The following is a 26,712-nucleotide window of genomic DNA, read 5'->3' as shown; positions in this document are numbered from 1 at the left end:
GTTTACTATAGATCCCCAAGCCAAACGGAGGACATAGATGATGCCTTCCTGGAACAGATGGCCAAGCATGCAAAAGGAAGGGAGATAGTAGTAATGGGGGACTTCAATTACCCGGATATTTGTTGGACGTCAAACTCAGCCAAGAGCATAAGGTCAAACAGATTCCTCACTGGCCTTGCAGACAACTTCATTGTCCAGAAAGTGGGAGAAGCAACAAGAGGAACAGCCATTTTAGATCTGGTCCTAACCAATGTTGATGACCTGGTTAGTGGGGTAGAAGTGGAAGGATCATTAGGCGCGAGTGATCATGCTCTTCTGAAGTTTACTATACAGCGGAAAGGAGCAGCCAAGCATACTAGGACTCAATTTCTTGACTTTAAGAAAGCCGACTTCATAAAACTTAGGGAAGTGCTGGGTGAGATCCCATGGACAGCAATACTAAAAGGAAAGGGAGTTCATGATGGCTGGGAGTTTGTTAAGAGGGAGATAGTAAAAGCACAACGTCAGGCAATACCAATGAGACGGAAACATGGAAGGTGCCTAAAGAAGCCAGGGTGGCTATCTAAAGAACTTTTAACTGAATTAAGATTAAAAAAGGATGTGTACAAAAAATGGAAAAGGGGGGAAACCACCAAAGAGGAATTCAAACAAATAGCCAGCACGTGTAGACACAAAGTCAGAAAAGCTAAAGCACAGAATGAACTCAGGCTTGCTAGAGAGGTTAAAAGCAACAAAAAAGGCTTTTATGGGTATGTTCGTAGCAAAAGGAAGAACAAAGAAACAGTGGGGTCACTCAGAGGAGAAGATGGTGAAATGCAAACAGGGGACACAGAAAGGGCTGAACTCCTCAATGCCTTCTTTGCCTCAGTCTTCTCCGATAAAGAAAACAATGCCCGACCTGAAGAATTTGGAGCAAATGATTCAGCAAAGGAAACACAGCCCAGAATAACTAAGGAGACAGTACAAGAATATTTGGCTAGTTTAGATGTATTCAAGTCTCCAGGGCCAGATGAACTGCATCCAAGAGTATTAAAAGAACTGGCAGATGTGATCTCAGAACCACTGGCAGTCATCTTCGAGAAATCCTGGAGAACAGGCGAAGTCCCGGCAGACTGGAGGAGGGCAAATGTTGTCCCTATTTTCAAAAAGGGGAAAAGAGAGGACCCAAATAATTACCGCCCAGTCAGTCTGACATCAATAGCAGGGAAGATTCTGGAGCAGATCATTAAGCAAACAGTCTGTGAGCACCTAGAAAGGAATGCTGTGATCACCGATAGTCAGCATGGATTTCTGAAAAATAAGTCATGTCAGACTAACCTGATCTCATTTTTTGACAGAATTACAAGCCTGGTAGATGAAGGGAACTCAGTGGATATAGCCTATCTTGATTTCAGCAAGGCATTTGACAAGGTGCCCCATGATATTCTTGTAAAGAAGCTGGTAAAATGCGGTCTTGACTCTGCTACCACTCAGTGGATTTGTAACTGGCTGACTGACCGAACCCAAAGGGTGCTCATCAATGGTTCCTCTTCATCCTGGAGAAGAGTGACTAGTGGGGTGCCACAGGGTTCTGTCTTGGGCCCGGTCTTATTTAACATCTTTATCAACGACTTGGATGATGGACTCAAGGGCATCCTGATCAAATTTGCAGATGACACCAAACTGGGAGGGGTGGCTAACACCCCAGAGGACAGGATCACACTTCAAAACGACCTTGACAGATTAGAGAACTGGGCAAAAACAAACAAAATGAATTTTAACAGGGAGAAATGTAAAGTATTGCACTTGGGCAAAAAAAATGAGAGGCACAAATACAAGATGGGTGACACCTGGCTTGAGAGCAGTACATGTGAAAAGGATCTAGGAGTCTTGGTTGACCACAAACTTGACATGAGCCAACAGTGTGACGCGGCAGCTAAAAAAGCCAATGCAATTCTGGGCTGCATCAATAGGAGTATAGCATCTAGATCAAGGGAAGTAATAGTGCCACTGTATTCTGCTCTGGTCAGACCTCACCTGGAGTACTGTGTCCAGTTCTGGGCACCACAATTCAAGAAGGACACTGACAAACTGGAACGTGTCCAGAGGAGGGCAACCAAAATGGTCAAAGGCCTGGAAACGATGCCTTATGAGGAACGGCTAAGGGAGCTGGGCATGTTTAGCCTGGAGAAGAGGAGGTTAAGGGGTGATATGATAGCCATGTTCAAATATATAAAAGGATGTCACATAGAGGAGGGAGAAAGGTTGTTTTCTGCTGCTCCAGAGAAGCGGACACGGAGCAATGGATCCAAACTACAAGAAAGAAGATTCCACCTAAACATTAGGAAGAACTTCCTGACAGTAAGAGCTGTTCGACAGTGGAATTTGCTGCCAAGGAGTGTGGTGGAGTCTCCTACTTTGGAGGTCTTTAAGCAGAGGCTTGACAACCATATGTCAGGAGTGCTCTGATGGTGTTTCCTGCTTGGCAGGGGGTTGGACTCGATGGCCCTTGTGGTCTCTTCCAACTCTATGATTCTATGATTCTATGATTCTATTATTATTATTATTATTATTATTATTATTATTATTATTATTATTATTATTATTATTATTATTATAACAATACCATAAGGAAGATTTCCAATATGACCCACATAAGTAGCTATAAATGGTCTTACTTACATTTGGAGCTTGTGCCACATTGATCTGTGGTCCCAGAGTCGCATGTCAAAGTTGGTGTGGCCAAAGTGTAAAGTGGCCATAGACATTCTTTTAATTTTGGAGGTGGGGGGTGTAACAAAAACCTTTTGGCATCACAGTATCACAGCAAGGGACTTATGGGAGCATTCATTCTTAAAAAACCATGCAAAGCAGCAAAACACCTTTTGGCATCACAGCAGGGGATCCATGTGTTGTTGTTTTTTAATGACTTGGTGGGAGGTCTTGTGGGACCACAAAACCCAGCCCATGGGCTACTTTTAGCTACTATTTGTTTTAAGACATGCACAATTTTTCTTTGCCAGAAGCTGTACTTTTACATTAAAGAGGTAGGCGGATTGTGAAGGTAGGAGAAACTTGATGGGCTATTGTCTTTCTTTAACTACTGTCCTTCTCATGACACTTTCCAATAAAATACTGTGCATTTATGCTTGCATCAGAAGGTATAGCAGATACAATAGTCAGGTAAGACTGCTTCTGTTCATACCTTTTGGGGATAAGCCCCATTGACCTTAGTGGAACTTCAAAGTTAAAATGAACAGAATTGCACTGCAAATGTTTAAGGTTCCTACCTGTCATGATCTATGCAAACTACAATCCTAAACACACTCATTTAAGAGTAAGTCTTATCAAATTCAGAGGGACTTATTTCTGAGTAAATAGACATAGGATTGTGTGGGCCAGTAGCCTTCTGCATATCCATAAGGATGAAAGCCCCTGAATCTCTGAAACTACTATCTAGCTGTACCCAGTTGCAAGATTAGAGCAATTAACATTTAACTCTTAATTTAAAGGTATTTCAACATTTGTCTGGCTGCTGCTGATTTGCTTTAAAAAAATGATTCAAAGCCCAGGCACATCAAGCAAAAATGTGTAAAATATTCTAAGGAGAAGCTATTTTGATGGAAACCAGAGAATAACTCTCATACTCTGAAGATTATTCATTAAAATCTGGTACATGTAAAAACAAGATAAGTAAATGTTCTGGTTTTATTCTATTTCTACCTTGAAATGGAATATATGGTGAAATACTATGGCTATTACAGCATGGTGTTTATTATACACACACACACACACACACACACAGAGAGAGAGAGAGAGAGAGAGAGAGACTGAATTTGTATAAAATATTTGCATACCGGATTCTTTCTACATAAAGAAAGGAAGCGAAAATGGAAGCAAATACGCCTACAATGTGCTTGTTGTATGTTCGCCTCAGTGTAATATAACGTGAATTGAAAATCACATCTCACCAATAACTCCTGTGTAAGGAACAAAGTTGGACAGCCTTCTTCAAAATAATCTTGAGCAGAGAAGAAATTGAGCTTTTCCAATCTGCTGCCTTCGACATGGGACTACAGCCCCCACCATTCCTGAACACAGGCCATCTAACTTGATCTGCAGTAAGTTTGCAGTTCAACAACATCTGGAGGGCATCAGGTTGAGGAAGGCTGGATTAATTATACCACTTGTTTGTTTATATTCCATCTTCATTTCATTTTCATTCATTTATTATTTCTATGTCACTTTTTACATGCATCACAAAGCGGCTTACGTACAATAAATAAGAACATAGTAAAGGTAAAGGGACCCCTGACCATTAGGTCCAGTCGTGACCGACTCTGGGGTTGTGGTGCTCATCTCACTTTATTGGCCGAGGGAGCTGGCGTACAGCTTCCGGGTCATGTGGCCAGCATGACTAAGCCGCTTCTGGCGAACCAGAGCCGCGCACGGAAACGCCATTTACCTTACCACTGGAGCGGTACCTATTTATCTACTTGCACTTTGATGTGCTTTCAAACTGCTAGGTTGGAAGGAGCAGGGACCGAGCAACGGGAGCTCACCCCCTCACAGGGATTCGAACTGCCAACCTTCTGATCGGCAAGTCCTAGGCTCTGTGGTTTAATCCACAGTGCCACCCGCATCCCTAAGAACATGGTAGAACATCACAATTACAACATAAATCATATAAAATAATTAACAAATCTTCAGTAAAACAACAACCTTCTATAAAGCACCATTAAAAAAACAACTTAAAAACCAGGTTAAACAGCACAGCCGCAAGATAAGTAATAAAATTCGTAAAGCATTACAGCAGTCATAATCCACAAAACGATATTAACGTTAACAAACTAACAATAACAAACAAACTAAGCACGCCCATGTGTTCAAAGTAGTATACACAATCCCCTTCCTCATTTCATTTTATGGCCCAAAGTCACCCAATGAGCTTCATGGAGAATTCCAAAAATACTTCACTGTAGTCTACATGGCATAGTTTTTTTGCTTTTCTTTACACTGACAATATGAGAATCTGTCATGAATTGGCCAACAAATAGCCAATACAGGCTTTATGAGGTCTAAAATCCATATTGAGGCAATACCAGTATTAGACTTTTTGGTTCTTCATTTTTCTACTATTGTAGGAAAAAGCTATTTCACAACTTGTGTCAGATATGCATTAATTAATTAATTGAGAGGTAACCGAAATGCAAACCTCAGCCGTGCATCTCAAGGGACAACCTGACTGACTTGCCTCCATATTCCAAGATAGAGCACAGCTGGTCTGGAATAATTCACGTGGAGGGAAAATGTGGTTTTGACATGAATCTACACAATATATTTTTTAATGGACCATTCCCTGTGAGACTACAAAGCATAGAAAGCAATTAGAATACAATAAATGGCAAACCTGCTAAACAACTAAAATGTGATTGGGGTTGGGAGGCAGCAAATATTTATTGTGACCTTTGCTTCCCCGAAGGAAAATGGCATGGTACAGCACATATGCCCCAGAGACATGAGGAAGGCTGTGATCCCTGTTAACAGCACCAGATGGCTCTCAGCATTGCTTTTGCAAAATTATTCGATATCCTTGAAAAGAAAACCCAAATATTTGATCATGGGATATTCATATAAAGCCTTATTCATAAACCCTTTCATATAAGGAGGGTAACATTCCAAATTAAACTCTGATACATACTTAATAGTCAACAAAAGGTATCATTTTCAACCGTGAGGAGGTCAATTGGAGTTTTCAGCTAAAAAGAAAGAAATAAAGATTCTAAGAACTGAAGGATGGATAAAAACTCACTTTAGGGATCAAGAGAACGGAAGGCATATTGAACACAACGTTTGTTTATCTGCAGTTTGGTTGAAGTTATGTCAATATTTTTCATTCTTAGTACAAAATCAAATTTTATATATGGTAGCAGGGTGTCAGCATCCCAAGTTCTCATTATAACCAAGCACAGGAGCTCCACACAAAAAACCCCAAAACCTTTTCTTGGCTGCACACAGATAGTATTCAACACATTATGTTTTGTTTTGATTGGCATAGGTGTAACTTAAAGAGAACTCGTAATGTGTAAACCTATAAACAGGTGGACAGACTTCAGGTGTTGCAATCTATTTTGTTCTGCTATACTGTTTTCAGTGCCTGCTTTTTTGTTTAGGCCCAACCTGTAATGTAAAGTTGGAATGTATTTTAATATGTAATTTTATTTAATAATAATAGAATCGTAGAGTTGGAAGGGACCCTAAGGATCGAACCTGCAACCTTCGCATTATTAGCACCACACTCTAAGCAACTGAACTATCCATATATTTTTAACTGCTTGCTTTATTTTTATTTTTTGTAGGTCGGCTTGCTTTTAACTTCAGACTTTTATCAATAATTTCAATGTATATTATATATTTTATGTAAGCTGGTTTGAGGTTTCTACACTGCCTCCCGCAGTTTGGTCAAACTCATGTTAGTAGCTTCTACAATATAGTGGTGTACAAATGCTGTTAAATAAAAGCAAAACAAATATTAGAATCCTGATGCCTACCAACTGGAGTGAGGTGCAAAATATGTGTGGGTGTTCCTGCAGGGCTGACCCAAGACATATTGATGCCTGAGGTGAAGAACAAGATGGTGCCCCTGTCTAGATGGGCAGTTCAGTCTTCAGTACTGGTGACAGCATTGTGCAGTACACCTTGGGACAGCAGGTTGCATTGAGGGAGTGTATGACCCACCATTGTCATCCTGTAGGACATCACTTATATTAACAAGTATATCAAGCTATATCAAATTTATATGAAATCCATATCAAGCAATGTCAAATTTATATCAAAAGACAGGACTTATGGGAAACGGGGTGGGGCACCTGACACTTTTTGTTTGACATAATGTATGTCCCATGTTGTCCTGCATTCCCTTTCCACCAACCTGCCAGCAAAAATCGGTGGAACCAAGGCCAGTCCAAGACATCTGGGCATCTGAGGTGAACCACAATAGTGTTCCCTTCCCTGCCAAGGAAGAAGGGGTGAGTGAAGATCTAAATCAGAACCCCAAGGGGGGGGGATAAGGATCTACATCAGGATCTGCTGCCTCTGTGGATCCTGCTGCCTGAGGCAGTCACCCCACCTTGCCTCACTGATGAAGCAATACATGTACATTTTGCATTTGTACAGTAGGCTAGTATCTACACACATCCCCCTCTCTCCTCCATCCAGAAAAGCAACAGGCATTATCAGAGTTCAAGAACACAGGGAGGGCCTGGGGAGAGATCCAAGAACCACATTTTGGCCACTGCGTCTGAGCTTCCCCACCCTTGCCCTAGATAATCGGGAGCCCAATTTGTCAGGCATTGTATATTCCACTCAACAAAAACAATCCTCTGTTACAAGTAAGTTCGTAACCAAAGCTTATTTAAAACACAGCTTAATGCTGAAATCCTACACACACTTTGGTGGAGGTAAAGGTAAAGGTACCCCTGACCGTTAGGTCCAGTCGCGGACGACTCGGGTTGTGGCGCTCATCTCGCTTTATTGTTCGAGGGAGCCAGCGTACAGCTTCTGGGTCATGTGGCCAGCATGACTAAGCCGCTTCTGGTGAACCAGAGCAGCGCACAGAAACGCCGTTTACCTTCCCGTCGGAGCGGTACCTATTTAGCTACTTGCACTTTTTGATGTGCTTTCGAACTGCTAGGTAGGCAGGAGCTGGGACCGAGCAATGGGAGCTCACCCCGTCACATGGATTTGAACTGCCAACCTTCTGATCAGCAAGCCCTAGGCTCTCTGGTTTAGACCCACCAAACTCAGATGGGCATACAATTACACTGGAAATAAATGTAGCCTAGTTTTAACTGGTTTGTCAGATTGAATGTGTTTTGGATCTTCTAGTGTCATGGTGGACATAACACTTGGCCTGTTGCTGAAAGTATTCAAGCTTGGGAGTTACACAGAACTGTTTAGTAGGCAGAAAGATAAAACAGGAGCAGGGGAAGCTGCCTTTTATCAAGCCAGATCACTTGTCCATCTAGCTCAGTATTGTTTACCGTGATTGGCAAGTGGCTTTCCAGAATGTTAGGCAGGGGTCTCCCAGCCTGAACTGGAGATGCTGAGTGTTAAGTTGTGTGAGTGTTGCCCTTGGGACCGTCTACGTGCAAAGCAGTTGCTTTATACCACTGAGTTATGGTTTTCCTCCTTAAAATAACAAAACCACTGTTTCTTGGAAGACTTATGAGTGAAGACGTATACCCATGCGTAGCAAGCGTCTTGTGGTGGTGCTGACACCTTAACAAGATCTGGCAGCTTTGTTTAGAAGAACACTTGTGTCAGACCAAGAGCTTGCGGCATAATAACTGTTAGGGCAGCCCATGCTGCAATAAGCGCCAGCCACAGCGAAAGTCCACGAAAGCTCATGCCATAATGAACGTGTTAGTCTTCAAGGTGCCACAAGGCTCTGTGTTGTTGTTATTCGCATTCGACGTGGCTTCGCTACAGACAAGAGGCTCTTTTTGAGGTCCCGGTAAGGTTCCTAAGGCGTGGCCCTAAAACACACACGCACACATTGGGTCGCTCAAATGATTTTATTTACCAAGCCGCCTGCCAGCAACCCCCCCCTCCGCCGCCTTCTCTCTCCCCACTCATCCCCTTTCCCCCCTCGGCGCCCTCCCGTTTCCTTTCTCTTGTCCCCGCTCGCCTCCTCCTCTCACCGCGCAAGCGCATAGAGGGCCAAGCAGACGTTCCCTTAGCAACCGCGCCCTGAGCACTGCCGCGGCCCCGCCCGCCGTGCTACAGCCTCAGAGGAGAAAGAGGCGAACGAGCGAGCGAGGCAGGCAGGCAGGCAGCGCGAGCCGGAGTGTGGGCCTGGCTAGGGTGATGGGGCGCAGGGCCCGCGGGCTTCCACCCCGCTACCGCCATGATGCTGCTGAGCAGGAAGCCGGAGGGTCCCCTCACTGCAGGTAATAACGGCCCCTCCCGGGCGGGGAGGTTGGATGGGGCTCCCTGGGGCTCTACCTCGGATCTTATTCCTAACCCCCCCCCCGACTTGGAATGGATCCCTCCACTCCTCGAGGCGAGAGGGCCTTTGGGCCATTCGAAGACTCGGAGAGGGGGGGTCCCGTGGGGCTTCTCGCGGAAGAGCACAAGAAGAGAGGCGAAGTATCGATCTGTATTATTGCATATGCAGCCGAACGCACATGCCGCGCTGGCCCCGCTTCCTCGGAGAGAGGTCACGTTGCGCCTGCCTCGTCCACCCCCGTTTTGTGCAACGGGGATTTTGAGTTGGGGGCCCCCGACCGCCTACATTGGGAGGGGAGGCTGTTGCGTTGTTTTACGAAGGAAAAAGAGTCTTCCAAGCGATCCCGCGTCCTGCCCTGTGTGCGCGTGCGAGTGTGTGAAATCCACTTCTTTGTTGCTCCCTTTTCCACCCTGCGCCCTTCCGTTAGATCGATTGCGAGGAGTTTAAAGGATAACTCATCCGTTTTAGGTTATCTGGACCCGCAGTATAATGCAGCGGGGGGCATATTGTGGAGGGGGATGGCGGGGGGAATCTAGCACCAGAGAGAGGGATGGTGGGAGAGAAAAGAGGGAGGCATGAGGTTGCGGCAAGCTTGTTTTGAAGCGAAGGGCCGGCCGGGTGTTTTTTTTGTTTTTGCAGGGGTCGCGACGGAGAAAGCACCGTCGGCAAAAATGCTAAAAGCCCGGTCCTGTTGTGGGTTAAGCCTCGTTGCAGGATTGGCCGCCAAGTAAACATGCACACGATTGCAATCGGAGCTTGTGGGTTGCATCCGACTAAGTTGTACTCAAGGGTAGACCTTTCGGAAATAATGGGCCTGGGTTAGCCATGCTCCTTGTTTTCAATGGGTCTGCTCTTGAGTAGGACTAGCAGTGGATTCGGCCCTGCGTGTTTTCGCTGGGGTGGTGGTGGTGGATGGAGTCGAGAGAAAGAGAAAAATGCGGATGGAGTCTTGGGAAGCGTGTCGGGACGGGTTCCCCAGGAGACCAGGGGAAAACTCCCCATTGCACGAGAGGTTTAAAATGCCAGTCGGGACAAAGCAGCCGGCGTCTGATTTTAACGGACAAGCTGGCCTGAGTTGGGAGGATTGTGCTTTACCATAGGAAACGACGTCGATTTCTTTCTTTCTAAGGTTCTGTAACAATTGCTTTGTTAGGTCTGGGCGAGTTTAACGCAAGGGGAAGGTTGATCAGTATGGATCTGAAATGGTCTCATGTTTCAGAGCACTTTGTGTGTAAACGCATATCCAAAATACTCTATGACTTTAAGAGACTTAGACGCAGGCAGGCCAGATTCCTTCAAGTCACTGCCAAATTCTGCATAAGGAAGAATTTTTATTTTGACATTTTTCCGTTGGCAACTTAGTTGACTTCTTTTTAACTGTTTTCAATTAGGACAAGGAGCATTCATTTGTTCAGATCAGCAGTACTCCTCATGTAACTATTTTGTTTGTTAGTTTTGCAATCCAAGTTTTAAAAGAAAGGCAATTTTTTTAGTGATCAAGTAAGGCGGGGTGAAGAACCTATTTCTTTTCCTTCACACCATTGATTTTTCTGTTTCACTGTGTCTGTAGAACACATTTGTTAAATTAGCATCTTCAGGAATAGAATACAGTGGTACCTCGGTTTACATACGCTTCAGGTTACAGACTCCGCTAACCCAGAAAGATTACCTCGGGTTAAGAACTTTGCTTCAGGTTGAGAACAGAAGCCGTATTCCGGCGGCGTGGCAGCAGCGGGAGACCCCATTAACTAAAGTGGTGCTTCAGGTTAAGAACAGTTTCAGGTTAAGAACGGACCTCCAGAACGAATTAAGTACTTAACCCGAGGTACCACTGTACTGTTTTATAGCTATGCATATATGTTAGTATCAAACTCTGGTCTGTGGGATTTATTGGGGGGGGGGCGGAATGACAATAAATGCAGCATTCACATGAAAATATAATCATTTGCATAGGCCAAGGATAACTGGTTGGAATATAGCTTCTAACTGGAGATCAGTTTAAAACAAAAATGTAGAAAATTAAGGTAATATTTACAGCTCATTCTTTTGCATGTTTGCTTGGAAGCAAGCTCTACCAATTTCAGCCTTAGTGTAAATAATATTGAAGGTGGTGTTTTTACAGTTACATAGCAATATAATATTTGTAGACAACTGTGTTTGTGACCCAGTACACATATTGATTTGCGTAGTAATTTGTATTTCCTGAACTATTATTCTCTGTCACATTAAGCAGACATTGATTCATAAGTGCTGTGCAACACATTTGCACTTTCATTTACTTTAGAAGGAATTTTATCTATTTATTGGCTTATTTTGCAACCTTTAAATAAAGATGTTACAGAATTGTGTACTCCTCTCAGATAATTTTCTTTAAAACACATTGCTAGCTAAAAGATTTTAAGATTTTCTTGATACTTGTGATAAATGGACCTGGTTTGAGAGCTTGATCCATAAACAAATCCTAAAGCTAGTGAACATTTAGCCTAGTGATGTGGAACCTGTGGCCCTTCAGATGTTGCTGGACAACAATTCCCATCATCTCTGACTTGGCTATGCTGGCTGGGGACAATGAACTATGGAGTCCTAAAACACGTTGAGGGCCACAGGTTTCCAATATCTGATCTAGCCTTAAGAAACCGGTTTTTAGCTGTGTTATAGTTGCTGCTTTTTTGTTTCCTTTTTTCATCCTGTGCAAACTTAAGTGGCTTACTGAAAAATAAATTAAAAATAACGTTTGTATGAATTGGTGTTAGTTTTTACTGACCATCTTGTTATTTCCAGCCAGGTTTGGAGATGGCTTGTACGATTCCTACATGAGAATAGATCAGATTAGATATACAGATCCTACAAATGAAGAATGCACCCCTTCTGGACTTCCGTCACTGGGGAGACCTAATGTAAGTAATTTCAGGAATCTTGGATTCTGTCTCCAGTGTTGCAAAACATTAATACAGCTGTATCCATGAGGAAGGTCGTTTTGTTCTTACTGATTTTTATTCCAGGCCATAGGATATGCTGTTTAGCATGATCTAGAATGTTACTTAATAACTGGATGCAACTCATGATACTAATGTATGTGTGTTTTATTAGTCAGTAACTCATTCCTGTCTTAACAAGTACAGCCTTGCAACTCAGTTTTCTGGGGGTAGTCACCCCACTGCTGCTCTGCCTGCCTTACTGCTTCTCTTTCCCCCTCCCCTATTGTAGCATAGCCCCAGGAGGTGCTCATGATGTGGGAGAGGGCCTGGTGACAACAACAGGCATGCCCAGGTAAGGGAACAGAGAGCACCTTTAACACCTCTTGACAAGAGAGCTGAATTAAGAAGTGCCAAAAACCTGCCTGTCTCTGTGCAGACAGTACACCTAGCACTTTAGAGGTTCTCTGGTCCTTTCTGCAGTGACAAAAAATATGTTTAAAAGCTGTCTTCTAAATTTTCAAGCTTGTTCTAGACATCCATTTGTATTCCTCAGGGGAAACATCAATATATAAAGTTAGAAATAAACTATTTATTTATTTATTGAATTTCTATACTGCCCTATACCCAGAGGTCTCAAAATATTATTATTGAATTCATTCTCTTCCAGCTTACATCAGAGTAAGAGTTGCAAGAGCAGCTCTTCTGTGACTTTATTCTTCGAACTGTTAAATAAATCACCTTTCTCTAGGATAAGACAGAAGTAAAATCTGATTGGTGAAGAAGCAAGCCATAGGTAGTAGAACTGATAATTGTGTTTGTGCTATCTTTGTTGGTCAGAAGTGAGAGAGATCACACTATAGGTGCAGAAGTCTGCTGTGTTATCTGGGGAGCCATGTTTGTTGCATTTATACTTGGCACAGGAGTACTAGGACTGCACCTGTGTGTATCTGAATATACTTTAACTTTTAAATGCAACTAGGCATTTATAGGGCTGAAATAGTACTTTTGTGTTTATGTATTATGGGTGTTGTTTTTATTTCTTCATATGCTCCCAGTAAGTAAGGAACCCTATTTCTTTTTGGAACACCACTATTCCCTGTTACTGTACTTGAATTCTATTTTTATAGACATGATAGATGTTTTAATCAGAGTTATATTTCTTTGGAAGCTGGATGAAGTGGCTCATTTGGGTTGCATCAATTATATCCAGCTGTGGCAATGATCTTAACTGTAAGATGATGTGTAAATACTTTCCAGCAACAGGGGAATTCTATTCTGAGTGAAACCAAAGATTCCCTGCATAGTCTGATCACTGAGAGAAGAAACTGGCATGTACAGTTTTAGCATTCTATCATGCCATGATTGCTTATTGGAAACTTGTGGCTAAAAGCCAGAGGGGAGTAAATGGATTAGAATGTGACATAGAGATGTGAAAGCAAATGCATTGGGTCAGATCATGACTGTTATAAACGTGTTTGTCAGCTTGTGACACCTAACAATACTTTTTGCCCTCCCCGTCTTCGCAAGTGTGTGTATGTGTGTGCATACACACACATTCAAATCATTTATGAATGCATATAAAAGCGAATACTGTTTTTCTAGACCATCATTGAATTTTGTGCCCTTTTAAAGAAATAATCAAACACCCATGTGCCTGTTCAGATTATTTATGCTATGTTTTCTTATAAACCCTTTCAGTCATGGATTTCTTGCTTTTTGAAGTACAGTCCTCTGTACACTTATGTGGGAATAAGCCCATTTGAAATTAGTGGGACTTGCTTCTTGGGAAATGTCCATTGATAATTCTGTAATTTCAATATCCTGTTTCTGAAATCTTTGTGAGCTGCCATATGTAGTTGCTTCTTTAAAAAGTATAACTAAAAATTATATTGAAATATATAAATGCATTTGCCTTACTGACCCAAGTGAAAGTGAGGAATATTTAAATAGCTTAAATGTTATTCATATTATCATGGAGGTTTAGGGAGGAAATAAAAAAAAGTCCAATGTATGCAACCAGCATCTGCTTTAAACTTTACGTAAGGTAAACATTCCTGAATGTATTCACTTAACTAAAGGTTCATACCATGGGTTTTTATGGGATTTTTTTTTGTTTGTTTTTTTGTTTGCCTTTCCCCTCAACCCTTTAAATACTTCTCCATTCTGAGCATGTGTGCAAGGTTCTTTTCTGCACCATGCGCACATGCAGTAAAAACAAAACTTCCAGGAAGTGCACAACAGTGTAAGACCAAATGTTACTAGCTTTAGTTCTCATGTTTCACAATGAGCCAAATGAAGGCGTGTATTATTTTGTGGGGAACAATATCTGTTTCCATTAAAAATAAAAATAGTAGTCAGCTCTTGCATAAAAGTGCCATTTTCCTGACTTTGTATAGTTTTTGTGCAAATAGTGTTAGAGGTCTTGTGCACAACTGCCATGTTACTTTTTTAAAATAATTTAAAAGTCTGATATATGCATTGCAATTATAATAATCCACCAAAGTTACTGGGTGGAGGTCTACAGAGAATAATTCCTGAACTGTGCACGCCTTCAGCATGTGGCAGTCAGTGGAAATAAATGTTTTTGTTTGGCATTAGGGTCTGCCTGAAACAAAAACTGGCTAGGTTGTGATTAGGTGAGGCGCAAACAGAAGGGGCCACCCACTGAAACATCATACACATGACAAATTGCCCCCAACCCACACACAAAAATGTAACTAGCTTCCATACCAGTGATGACCGCTAATGTATAATAGGGCAATTTTGGCTTACTGGATTTTTCACAGTGAGGGAAATCCAGATTAATTGTACTACTATGAACTGGTGTTTTGATGCTGACAAATTTGTATGGACACTCTTGAGAAACCTATGTGCACAAGCAGCACTGAGTCTACAATAAACTGGAAATGCCCTTGTCTTCTAATAATGCAATCTTAGTGCTCTAAGGAGTTAATCCTATTGTACTTACAGACAGTCCTGAGCATGGTTACTCAGAAGTAAATAGCGCAATATTAAGAGAACAAGCAGTCTTCCAAGGCTAACCTATATTGGGAGTATTCAAAAAGCTGATCTGAACAACACACCACATGTGTTGTCACTCATTTCTCTTGGCTGCTAACAGCTAGTCTATGGGCTAAGTAAACTATGTAGTCCAGCTTTTGCAAGAGGAAGTGTTGGAAGCAGGGTGACAGGTTACTCTGAAGTCATCTGATTGGAAATGGAACTTGTAGTTAAAATTGTAATGTGGGTCAGTCTGCCAAATGTCATCTGATCATTATCCAGCTGGCCATTCTACTGGAGAGAGGGTTCTTTACATCCCAGCTGTCTCAGGGAAGTCAGACTACCAAACCTGAACAACAGGATTTGGAATTCTAACCAGGTGTGAAATGTGTTGATGGATGGTTCCAGTGGGGAGAAAGGGAGTTCTTTGCTTTCCAGTTAAGCCAAGCCAAACTATAGGAAAGTGGCTTCTGACATCCCACAGTCTAAGCACACTTATGCCAGCTGGAGCACCATAGAATTTGGCATGAATTATCTGTACTGGCAACATTGTACTAACATCAGGGTTATGTTGGCATAATATCACAAATTAGCCAGCTTTACTTCTGTTGTGGTGTGACATCCTGCAGGTGCAGGGACCAATAAAGGCAGTGTAGGATATGTTGGAAAGGAGCCGTCTGAATCATAAAATCTCTGACTCTGCTCCTGGCGCCTACGTCAGTTACACTGACATAAAAATGGTGAGCCCATTCAACTCAGTGGAGAGTTGAAACACACTATAACACTCCTGCTCTGGCCACATCTCCACAGACATAGGATGCAGTTAACGCTGCACTCAATTACATCACACCTACAGCAGTATATAAATCCTGACAGGTGCTATAGCTCCGATGAGAGCATGGGGCTTCGTTAGAAATACTTGGAACATGCAAGGGAGAACTTTAGTAATGGGAGTTATGGAGAAAGGGCATTTTACACAAACAGCCTCATCAGGACACCTCTAGGAAGAGCAGGTTGCTAACACCTTCTTGCAGCCCCTGTAGGTACTCTCTAGTCTCCACACAAAAACAGCAAGATGCATGTTGTTTCTGCCACTACACCTAGGGATGCACACACGCCACACAATTAAGCGTGGAAAGGGTACCATGCCTCATAGTGCCCCCCTCACTCCCAGCCACCCCACTTCAGTATTGTTTACTGCGTATTGGCTAACCATTCTTCCTCCCTCCACAGCTAGTAGCATTGCCACCCACACAGGAGAGGTAAGTACATTCAGTAAGGGAGGGGGAGGCCAGTGGCCATGAACCCTCACATGAAGGTAAGCTCTCTGTTGATGAATGGCAGGAACTGCACTCTAACCATTGCTTGCCAAACGCTCACGATCCCTTTTGCAGTTGGGGGCATGGAGTAGAACAAAACACTGCAACTTCCTACAAGAGATAGGTAAGTATTGTCTTGGTGATTGCAATCCACTCCCCATTGGGGGTTGGGTGAAGGGAGACAGCACTCTCTCACACACACTTGATCAAAAACACCAGGTGAGCATTGTGGTCCAGGAACTATGTGCTGCAGTTGCTGACCATTGTTCTCTACTGTCTGTGTGCACCCCCCCCCCCGGCACTCCATTGTTTGACCTTGAACAGAAGCTGTATCTTCTTCCTTACTCCCAGCACCATTGCAGACCAAGTGAGGCCTTCAGCATTACCGGCCTCAGTAACCTGTATGATTCTGGCTGTTTCTCTGTGGGGTTGCCAACTTTCACTTTTTCCAGTGCATAAGTTGCATTATGGACAGTTGCACACTTTGGTGACAGATGGCACTGCAGAGTAAACCACCTGTTATCCTGTTGTCTTATACAACTTTCATAAAAGTCTGGCAACCCCATCCATGTGTCTTGGATGCTGTTTAGTAAAATGCTTGCCTTTTGTTATAGCTGACCATTTGTTTGTTACTGGAGGTGAGCAGGTTGGGATCATTTCCACACCCCAGAGTATGTTCTGTCCTCTGCTAGCCTCAGGAAGGGACTTTAAATGGAAAAAAAGATCTTCAGGGAATTCTTTGCTATCAGGTCTGAAGAGATGCAACATTTCCCCCCGCTTGCCATTTTACCTCCAGTGAGGGTAAAAGAAGAAGAGTTTGGATTTGATATCCCACTTTATCACTACCCTAAGGAGTCTCAAAGTGGCTAACAATCTCCTTTCCCTTCCTCTCCACAACAAACACTGTGTGAGGTGAGTGAGGCTGAGAGACTTCAGTGTGACTAATCCAAGGTCACCCAGCAGCTGCATGTGGAAGAGCGGGGAAGCGAACCCGGTTCACCAGATTACGAGTCCACCGTTCCTAACCACTGCACCACACTGGCAGTCTCCTCTGCACTCACAGGCAGCCCGGTCACTGCCACCGTGATCAATGAGGCAGGCAGTTTGGAGGTGGAGGAGATAATGAGCAGACCTGGCCAAACAAGCATGAGGGATGTTTGACTAGATGGGACCAGTGATACAAAAGGCAACCTACGTCATCTGAAAGCCAGGCAATTGACTCATGCAACACTCCTCTGACACTGCACTGTTTTCCAGAGGAAGATTGCATCTTGGTTTTGCCCTAGAAGCTCCTGCCTGTGAAATGTGTGCTATTCTGCTGGGTTAGGGCTCATAGAAAGCTGCATCATACTCAGACCATCTAGTTCAGTATTGTCTAAGTGACTCTTCAGGGTCATATGTGAGCCATTCCAAGCCCTATATAGAAATGAGAATTGAACCTTTATCATGTAAGCATGCTCACTGTGATAGGACCCTTTCCCTCATGTACCTTCTTTGCCCTGGTATACACAGCTAGTAGCTCAGGAAGGACACAGTGACCACAGTCACATGGAACACTAAACTATATTCTAGTGCTACATGCACAAACCTCTCCAAGCCCAAGTAAAGCATTGAGCTCATGCACTCTCCCTCCTCCTGACACCAAGTTTGTTTTTGCTAGTAAAGAATCTTGGCTTAGCATTTTGTACAAACCAAGGATCCTGTTTTAAAACAAACCATGGTTGGTCTCTAAGCAAGCCGAATAGGGCTGATGCAATGCATCCTCCTGTCTCCTGTGGCTGGGTTATCATCTGCTTAGTAGAGTGTACCATGTACGTTCTAGTTCTACCTACTCCCTCACTTTTGTATCTGACATGCCTGTTGCAGGTAAGACATGCAAAAGGTGAGTGACCATGTTTCTGCCATCCCCTAGTAGGGCCCACTTCTTTTGTATTCTGGAACTCTATGCTGTGAACCATGACACTGTTTCTGCTGTTCTGCCCATTCTCTCTTCCATTTTGTATTGGGGAGTCAGATTTTGTTATAGGATGATTTACCCATCTTTTCCCTCTAGAAGGAGTGCTTAAACAGGCTTACCATATATCTGTGCCTGTGGACACACACAGTTTTTATGCTGCTGTTGTATGTCTCCAACTTTTGGTTTAAGAATTGATCCCATTTAAGTTACACGGATATAACAGCAGTATAAGTGGTCACAAGTGTATCTGAGACCATATGACTTTGTTTCAATGTACCATGGCATAAGGCCGCTAAAAATATGGCATAACTGATACATCTTGCAAGCTGAAAAATTTATATTATTTAAATGTATTGGTGTGAAGGAAGTTTACTGCATGGAAATGCTCACAAAATATTTACATGATTAGAATAGCATTAATTTTGCAGAATTGTGGACTCGAATTTAAGGGGAAATGTCAATGAACAGCTACTGTGGAGTCTGGGGAAAAGAGTATTTTGCCCTAAAATTCAAACTCTTCTCTTTTATCGAGAGTTAATCTTAAATAAATTAATACTATGGGATACAGTTGTATGTAGTTCTGGAAGTGCCTCACCAAAGACTCCCGACCGAGCTTAGCAGTCATGGAATAAGAAAAGAGGCCCTCTTGTGGATCAGTAACTGGTTAAGAAACAGGGAGCAGAGGGCAAGAATAAATGGACAGTTCTCCAATGGCAAGATGTAGCAAGTAGAGTACCCCCAGGATCAGTATTGTGCTTTTTAATTGGTTCATAAATGATTTAGAATTAGGATTGAGCAGTGATGGAGCCAAGTAAGCTTATGATACGAAATTATTCCAGGTGGTTAAAACAATAAGGAACTGTGAAGAGCTCCAAAATACTGTGTAAATGGGCAATAAAATGGCAAATGCAATTAAACGTTTAAAAAAGTGTGAAGTGATGTACACCATGTACATGCTCATGGGGTCAGAACTAGAAGTGACTGAGCAGAAATAAGACCTTGGCGTAGTGGAGAGCTCAGTGAAGATGTCAACCCAGTTTGCAGCAGCTGTGAAAAAGGTGACGTGTTAGGAATGCTTAGAAAATGAATTGAAAATAAAACTGTGAGTATCATAATGCTGTTATACAAATCTGTGGTGCAACTGCACTTGGAATACCGTACACAGTGCTGTACAGTCATAGGATAGGTGGACATGGCTTACCCAAAATGGCTTGGCACGCCTAATTGGGCCAACAGAATGGAGGTTCACCACCCCGATGTTGCACACGGGATCTGTTCCGGAGCTCCAGTCGAATCCCGAGGTGTTCATATCTGGAGGTGCATGCGTGCAGTTTAGTTCTTCTGCACGTGCGCGGGGCGAAACCCGTAAAAACACTTCTGGGTTTCCCACGCACATATCCTGAAGGTGAACGTAAGTAGAGGTACCACTGTACTTCCCAAGTAATCTTAAACAAAGCATTGTTTAAAAGTTATCATAGTTAAATTTTGATATTTTGTTTCATTGACAGTGTATGATGGGGACCATTTAGTCCCTGCACCCCTTTCCTTCAATGTTGTCTCATATTTGACAAGTTTGTCAAAATAGATTTTGCTTTGGAAAATGCCTAGCCTAATTCAGAGTACACAGTGCATGTAATGTGTGTGTCTGTTTTCAGACTTTTCATAATAGAACATTGGACTTTTTCTGAAACCTGAAACATACTTTCCTGTTCTACATTTTGCAATATATTGAAAGTATTTTTCTAGGTCTTCTGGATTGTTACTGGTTAGGTAAAGGTAAAGGTACCCCTGCCCGTACGGGCCAGTCGTGTCCGACTCTGGGGTTGTGCGCCCATCTCACTTAAGAGGCCAGGGGCCAGCGCTGTCCGAAGACACTTCTGGGTCACGTGGCCAGCGTGAAAAGCTGCATCTGGCGAGCCAGCACAGCACACGGAAATGCCGTTTACCTTCCCGTTAGTAAGCGGTCCCTATTTATCTACTTGCACCTGGGGGTGCTTTCGAACTGCTAGGTTGGCAGGCGCTGGGACCGAACGACGGGAGCGCACCCCGCCGCGGGGATTCGAACCGCCGACCTGACGATCGGCAAGTCCTAGGCGCTGAGGTTTTACCCACAGCGCCACCCGCGTCCCTCTTGTTACTGGTTACTTTGTGTAATAATTGTGGTCCAGTAGATGAGATCTAGCAGTTAAGCAGAGGGCTAATCTGGCTGCTAATTACAGTCTTAAAATGTGTGTTTTAAGAGGCCCTTGAGCTCCACTGTTGTGTTTGGATGCCTTTTTGACAGTTCTGAAAACAACAGAAAGCAGACGTGCTTTTTACTGTAGCTTGTTCAGGAGAGAGGAGAAAGGTTACCTGTAGGGCACTGTGCTATGAAATGGGTGAATGTTAAAATTCTTTGTTATTTCCTTTCTTATTTTCCCCACCAGCAGGAAATGACTGAGTAATGGGAATTGGGCAAAGAGTGGCATAGCTGTTTGAATTCTAGTGCGTTAAATGGTTGCTTGATGTCGGGAGGCCCAGGTCCATACTCAGAGCAGTGCAGAGAAATGAGAGGTAGAACTTTCTCAAGCTAATGTCTTCCTGTGGGAGTTTGTTGCAAGCCTGTGTGTGTGTGTTGTCTCTTTGTTCGTACAAAAGACTAATCGTTAGTCCTCGGTTCTTAAAAACCAATCAAACCAAACCCAAATAGTTTTCTAACTTTCTTCTTATCAGCATGACCTCAGTTTATTTCCTTGTAGGATCACTGTCAAAACAGAGAATGTGTTGTGAAACAAAATACTGCCCTAGGAGGTATGAGGCTTAATCATACCATGCATTTCTTTCAGAGCAGAGAATGGGGAAAGAGCGATGTCATGGAATCAGGTGGTCAGTGGCTGGGAGTTTGCTTTCTTTTGAAAGGGAGGAGGCTTTCCTAGGCAACATAGATAGCCGATATGAAGAAGGATGTAGCAGGGAATTCACCTCAAACATATATGTCCATTTACATGCTTTGGGAAAATAGTTGTGGAAAACTAACTTGATCATGGTTCTCTGGTGTTTGCAAAATATGGGATTTTGATCACGGAAAGGAAGTTAGGTGCTGAGGTTGGGTTTGTAGGAAGAGGCGGCATTTCTGTGCCACGTAAATATGTTTCTGTTTCTGGAAAAGTGGTTATCACTCTATATTAAATTCCTCTCTACAAATCCTGTTTGGTTTTTTGAGCCATTAAAATAATGCTTCTCTGATCCTTGGCAAGTTTTATATTTTGGAACATGAAAGCTGGAAACTTGGGTTTACAAAACACAAAAGCTGAACTCATTCATTGCCAGCTTCCAAGTACTATAGTTTTTAGGCACATTCCCACCATCCTTGGGTCAGATGGGTCCAAGAATCTTCCTCATTTATTGGTCAGAGGGAAAAGTCTGAAATAGTTCAGTTTGTGGCACCATGCAGCTTTAAACTTTCGCCTTTTTGTGCTTGTCACATGCCAGATCTCTTCACCTTTAACTGATAGCAGAATGTCTTTTCAGACATGTGCCTCTTTGTTATTGTGAGTTTATCCATAGCAAGTACCAGTATAATAATTGGAAAATGCTATACTTATTTACCTTTTTATTTCAAGGTGTGACCTTTTAGGTTGCAGATAAACACTGTATGTTGTACAAAATTGCAGCTCACTAAGATTCAATTCCAGTTTGCTTTTCTCATTTTGGCTCCTTAACTTTACTGTAAAATGAAGAGAAGAATCTGTCTGTAATTCCTCAGTCAAGCGTTGGATTGGAAAGCAGACATTTCTGAAAATGGAGTTTCCCCTAAAACCTGGATTTCTTACTGAGTTACAGAGAATTAGTGTCATTTTGAATTATTTGCTGCAAGTGGCCTTCTTATTCAGAATTTTACACTGTCTGTCATTCTTTCTCTGCAGTTCAGCCATAAGCCCAGCGAAGAATGTGTTACTAAAATGCTAATTATCTGGATCATATTTTCTATGAGTTCCTGGAAAGGTGTGTGTCTCAAAATGTACTGTCTACATTTTCCAGGCAGATATAGCAGTTAAGTAGTAATCAGGAAGAACCAGAGAGCTTTATCTCTTAAAACTTTTCTTTTTCTGAGCCAATGGGATAAACTGTGTATTGGCATTTCAGCGGAAAGATATGCAAGTTATTTTCCATGAGTTGTTATTTTGCTGCTATGTTGGGATGATAGACAGTAACTTGCTATACAGGAAATGGATAGCATCACTCACCAGTTATCTTCAGACATGTGTATATTTTTACTGAAATGGAAGTTCTATTTTCAGTTTCAAGGATTGGCTATCTTTATTTTGAGATTAAAGGCTAGAATGGAAAGCAGATGTTTCTGCACTTTCCACAATTATTGTACAATATAACACAGCAGCTTGTAACTTCCGTGCAGAGCAGAACTAAAAGCAGTATGAACTTTAAGTGCGTCTGTTGCCTTTCTCCTTGGATATAATTTTAGGTCTACCTTCGTATATTACACTGAAATCTTGTAGAAATGAGAAACTCCTTTATTATGTTTTCTTGCCAATTTCAGTTTGCTCTTTTCACTGTGGAAAATATTTAGTCCCTTATTGGCAGAGGATAGCAAAAGTTCCTTTCTAGGACAGATGCAAAATGTGTTCAGTTCTGCCTTGCTATACAGCTTCAAATAAAGTAGATGAGAACTGTGGATAGACATATGAGAGTAGCATGGAGCCCTTGGTAACAAAATTAGAATTCACCTATTGCCCTGGCCGCCATTCCATTTGCCCTTTGAAAAGGCTTCTATCATAACCTGCTTCTGCTTTGCATCCCCTCTGTGTGCCTATTTGTGGTGTTTTGTATTTTTTCATCCTTGTAGTTGGCTTCCTGTGGTTCTAGGATGGCAAATATGCATATTTCAGCTATGGCTTGGCTTATGCCAGGGGTTGCCAACCTGGGCCTATGAGCACATTAAAAAGTGGGAAAACTGTCACAGGCACTACACACATAGCAGAACCCAAGCACTCACTGCAACCTATTATGTTGACTATAATGGAATGCTGCTTCAAGACCAATTTAAGTGGGGGTGGGGTGGGTCCCTGCAGACACCAGGAAAAGCTCTGTGGACTTGTGTGCCCATGAGCAACACATTGGTGACCCCTGGTTTAATGCTAAACTTTCAGCACCTGCCCACATGCCGGGTTGAACCGTAGGTGTTGCGTAGCTGCTCTTGTGCATGCTAGTGCGATCGGTTTCTTCTGAACTAGATCAGAATACGTTTTTTTGTAAATGCGCCATCTGAAAAGCTTGTCTCATTGCTTCTTTGCTTCCCCATTGTTAAAATGAGAACTGAAACTAAAGATTTGCTTTGTTTCATCCTAATAGGTAACTACTAACCCAATCACAATGAAGGACCATCCTCTGACAGGGAGCCAAGTCAAAGTGGAGCAGTTATTTGAAGACTCTGGCAACAGAAGGAGCAGTACTCTCCAGTCTTCAGGAATAAATGCCTCTGAGAGGTCTTTTCCAACTCCAGCAAAAGATAAAAGCATTGATAGCATAAGTACCAACAAAAATAGTGGCAGCTTGACAAAAGCACACAAAACCGGAAGTCAGTCCCCGGAACAAGCACTGAAGCAATACAAACAGCAGTTGTCAGCCTATGAGCAGCAAGAAATATTGAACTTTCCTGAAATTTATTTTGTGGGTGCAAATGCAAAGAAAAGGCAAGGAGTCATTGGAGGCCCAAACAATGGTGGATATGATGATGAACAAGGCAGCTACATTCACGTGCCTCACGACCATCTTGCCTACCGATATGAAGTACTAAAAATAATTGGAAAAGGCAGTTTTGGCCAAGTAGCTAAAGTTTATGACCACAAACACCACCAGCATTTGGCCTTAAAGATGGTACGTAACGAAAAGAGGTTTCACCGGCAAGCAGCAGAAGAAATACGGATCTTGGAGCATCTCAAAAAACAGGATAAAACTGGTGGCATGAATGTTATTCACATGCTGGAGAGTTTTACCTTTAGGAATCACATATGTATGACCTTTGAACTCCTGAGTATGAATCTCTATGAGCTGATCAAAAGAAACAAATTTCAAGGCTTCAGTGTGCAGCTGGTACGAAAGTTTGCCCACTCTATACTGCAATGTTTGGAGGCTCTTTATAAAAACAAAATCATACATTGTGACTTGAAACCTGAAAACATTCTTCTAAAACAACAAGGGCGGAGTGGAATCAAAGTGATTGATTTTGGATCCAGCTGTTTTGAGCACCAAAGAGTCTATACTTACATACAGTCTCGATTCTACAGAGCCCCAGAAGTCATTTTGGGAAGCCGTTATGGGATGCCCATAGATATGTGGAGTTTTGGCTGTATTCTTGTGGAACTGTTGACTGGTTACCCTCTCTTTCCTGGGGAGGATGAAGGCGATCAGCTAGCTTGTATGATGGAGCTCCTTGGAATGCCCCCACAGAAGCTGCTAGACCAATCCAAGCGAGCCAAAAACTTCATCAATTCAAAAGGCCATCCTCGTTACTGCACTGTAACGACACAGGCAGATGGGAAAATGACTCTTAATGGCAGCAGATCACGTAGGGGGAAAATGCGTGGTGCTCCAGGCAACAAGGATTGGGTCACAGCATTAAAAGGCTGTGATGACCCCGTGTTTATAGAATTCCTGAAAGAATGTCTTAATTGGGATCCTTCTGCACGGATGACTCCCACCCAAGCTTTGAAACATCCTTGGATTTGTAAACGAGTACCTAAGCCACCCTGCATGGATAAAACATCAGGCAAACGGATTGCTCATTATACAAGCTCTTTCCCAGGGATAGGTTCCAGATTACCCCCAGTTGTTGGGGTAGCCAACAAACTACGAGCTAATCTAATGTCTGACTCAAATGCCAATATACCTCTATGTACTGTGCTACCAAAATTGGTCAGCTAATAGAGAATTACATATTCCAAGAGTACATATGCTGTGTTTTTAATTATATCCTTGAAATATAAAAAGATGACAGAATGCGCAGAGGTCTTGGAAAAAAAGAGAGAAAAGAAATGGATTTTTATTGAACACTAAATCTTGTATAAACAACCCCCCCCATCAAAACATAAGCATTTTAAGGGCTATGATTGTTTTATCAAGTTGTTTCAGCTAGAATGTGGTGCTTGTTACATCACTTTTGATAGGTCAGCACATTTGTTTTGTTCAGTGAAGTTACGCACTATGTAACAGATGGATTTTATAGCACTGTTGTAATAAAACTCAAAAACCACTGCTCATGCGGACAGTCTCACTTAGCAGACAGTTTGCTGCAAACCACTTCAAAGATAAATAAACTATGCATTTAATTAGCCACAAGTGAATACATCAAAGAATGATGGTCAAAAAGCACAATATTTTAATATCTATTGGTTGTTGTTGTAGTAATTTCAATGTACTGAGTGCCAGATTTTGGTGTTTGGGAAGTCTTTTGTCTTTGCCAGGAGCCCTCCTTAAATTTGCTTGCAGTCTGTGGCAATAAAACACTCCTAAGAAGAGTGGGTGCTGTCCTAAGGCTACGAAGAAACTGGTGTTGGGACTCTAGGTATAATGTGCTTGGTTCCTTTCTCTCATCCATCCATCATGCAAAATTGACTGAACTAATCTTTATAATTTAGCATTTGTTTGTGGAGGTAGAAATGTCTCCTTGCCTTTTAGTGTCATTATTTCCCCGAAGGGTAGTTCTTTTAGTGTCTTGCAGCAAAAACAACTAGAGTCTCATGGTAACGTAAAGTCTACACCTAATTTATTGTGACATATGGTTTTGTGGATTATAGTCCTTCTCATCTGAAGAATGCACCTGATGAAGTGTACTCTAGTCCATGAAAACTTTTGCCATAAAAATCTTTCAGGTGTCACAAGACTCTGTTCTTTCAGAGTAAGCTGCTCTTAATTTTAGTGAATTGGTTCAAGGACAAACTGTTTTAAAGCAAGTGCAGTTTCCAAGAGGTTGGGGCAAGGTTAAAATGCCAGTAATTAAAAGTTCATTGTGGAGGTGGGCGATTTGCATAATCTGATTGAAGGTTCAGAAGTTTTGTACAGTAAAATGTAATGAGATGTAGCAGTGTCTGATTACTGGAAAATAAAAGGTGGAAGATGTGTATTAATGGTTAAGATAGAGAGAAGTTTGCTTCTGAGTTTAAACCTCCAAACTTACATTATTTGACACTCACACACTTGTTAAGTCTCACAGCAGTTTCAAATATACCTGAGGCACATTTTATAAGCAGTACAAACTTAACAGATTACTCTGACTGAAAGAAGTCTCCCAGCCAAAGGCATTGTTAATGTGAACTTGTGTCAGATGTTGATCAATCAGTTAAGTCAATGAGTATTTTCATTCAGGGTGGAATCCAGCATTGCATGAGCAGGCTTACTCTTTTTCGCCCTGGAGCCACCCACCGAAAATCTTTGTGGAGTTGGGGAACCTTTCAGAACTGGTTTGGGGAGGCTACAAGGGGAGGAGAGGAAGGGATACCTGTTTCACTTGTGCACCAATAGTGTTGGGATCAG

At 42.4% G+C, this 26,712-nt stretch overlaps 1 protein-coding gene across 7 annotated transcripts in view; it reads left to right on the top strand.

Moving 5' to 3' along the window:
- The window catches only part of LOC308586657 (dual specificity tyrosine-phosphorylation-regulated kinase 3-like), a 43,821-nt gene extending 17,508 nt beyond the window's left edge, over positions 1–26,313 (top strand). Inside the window, exons 1-4 of one of the 7 annotated variants that reach the window (XM_081193463.1) lie at positions 11,771–11,886; positions 12,197–12,259; positions 22,089–22,167; positions 23,533–26,313. In XM_081193463.1, the coding sequence (XP_081049589.1) occupies positions 23,554–25,104 (1,551 nt within the window). In that variant the 5' untranslated portion in view covers positions 11,771–11,886; positions 12,197–12,259; positions 22,089–22,167; positions 23,533–23,553 and the 3' untranslated portion in view covers positions 25,105–26,313. Of the gene's footprint in view, positions 1–8,768; positions 8,931–11,770; positions 11,887–12,196; positions 12,260–22,088; positions 22,168–23,532 lie in introns of those variants that run through there. The other 6 variants (XM_081193460.1, XM_081193465.1, XM_081193462.1 and 3 more) reach the window with 6 other exon arrangements.
- The last annotated feature ends 399 nt before the right edge of the window (positions 26,314–26,712 follow it).

Source organism: Podarcis bocagei (assembly GCF_964188305.1).
Source record: "Podarcis bocagei genome assembly, chromosome: 5".
NCBI classification, from domain to species: Eukaryota; Metazoa; Chordata; class Lepidosauria; order Squamata; family Lacertidae; genus Podarcis; species Podarcis bocagei.
The sequence above is the reverse complement of the archived record's forward strand: the minus strand, read 5'-3'. Positions and strand labels throughout refer to the sequence as shown.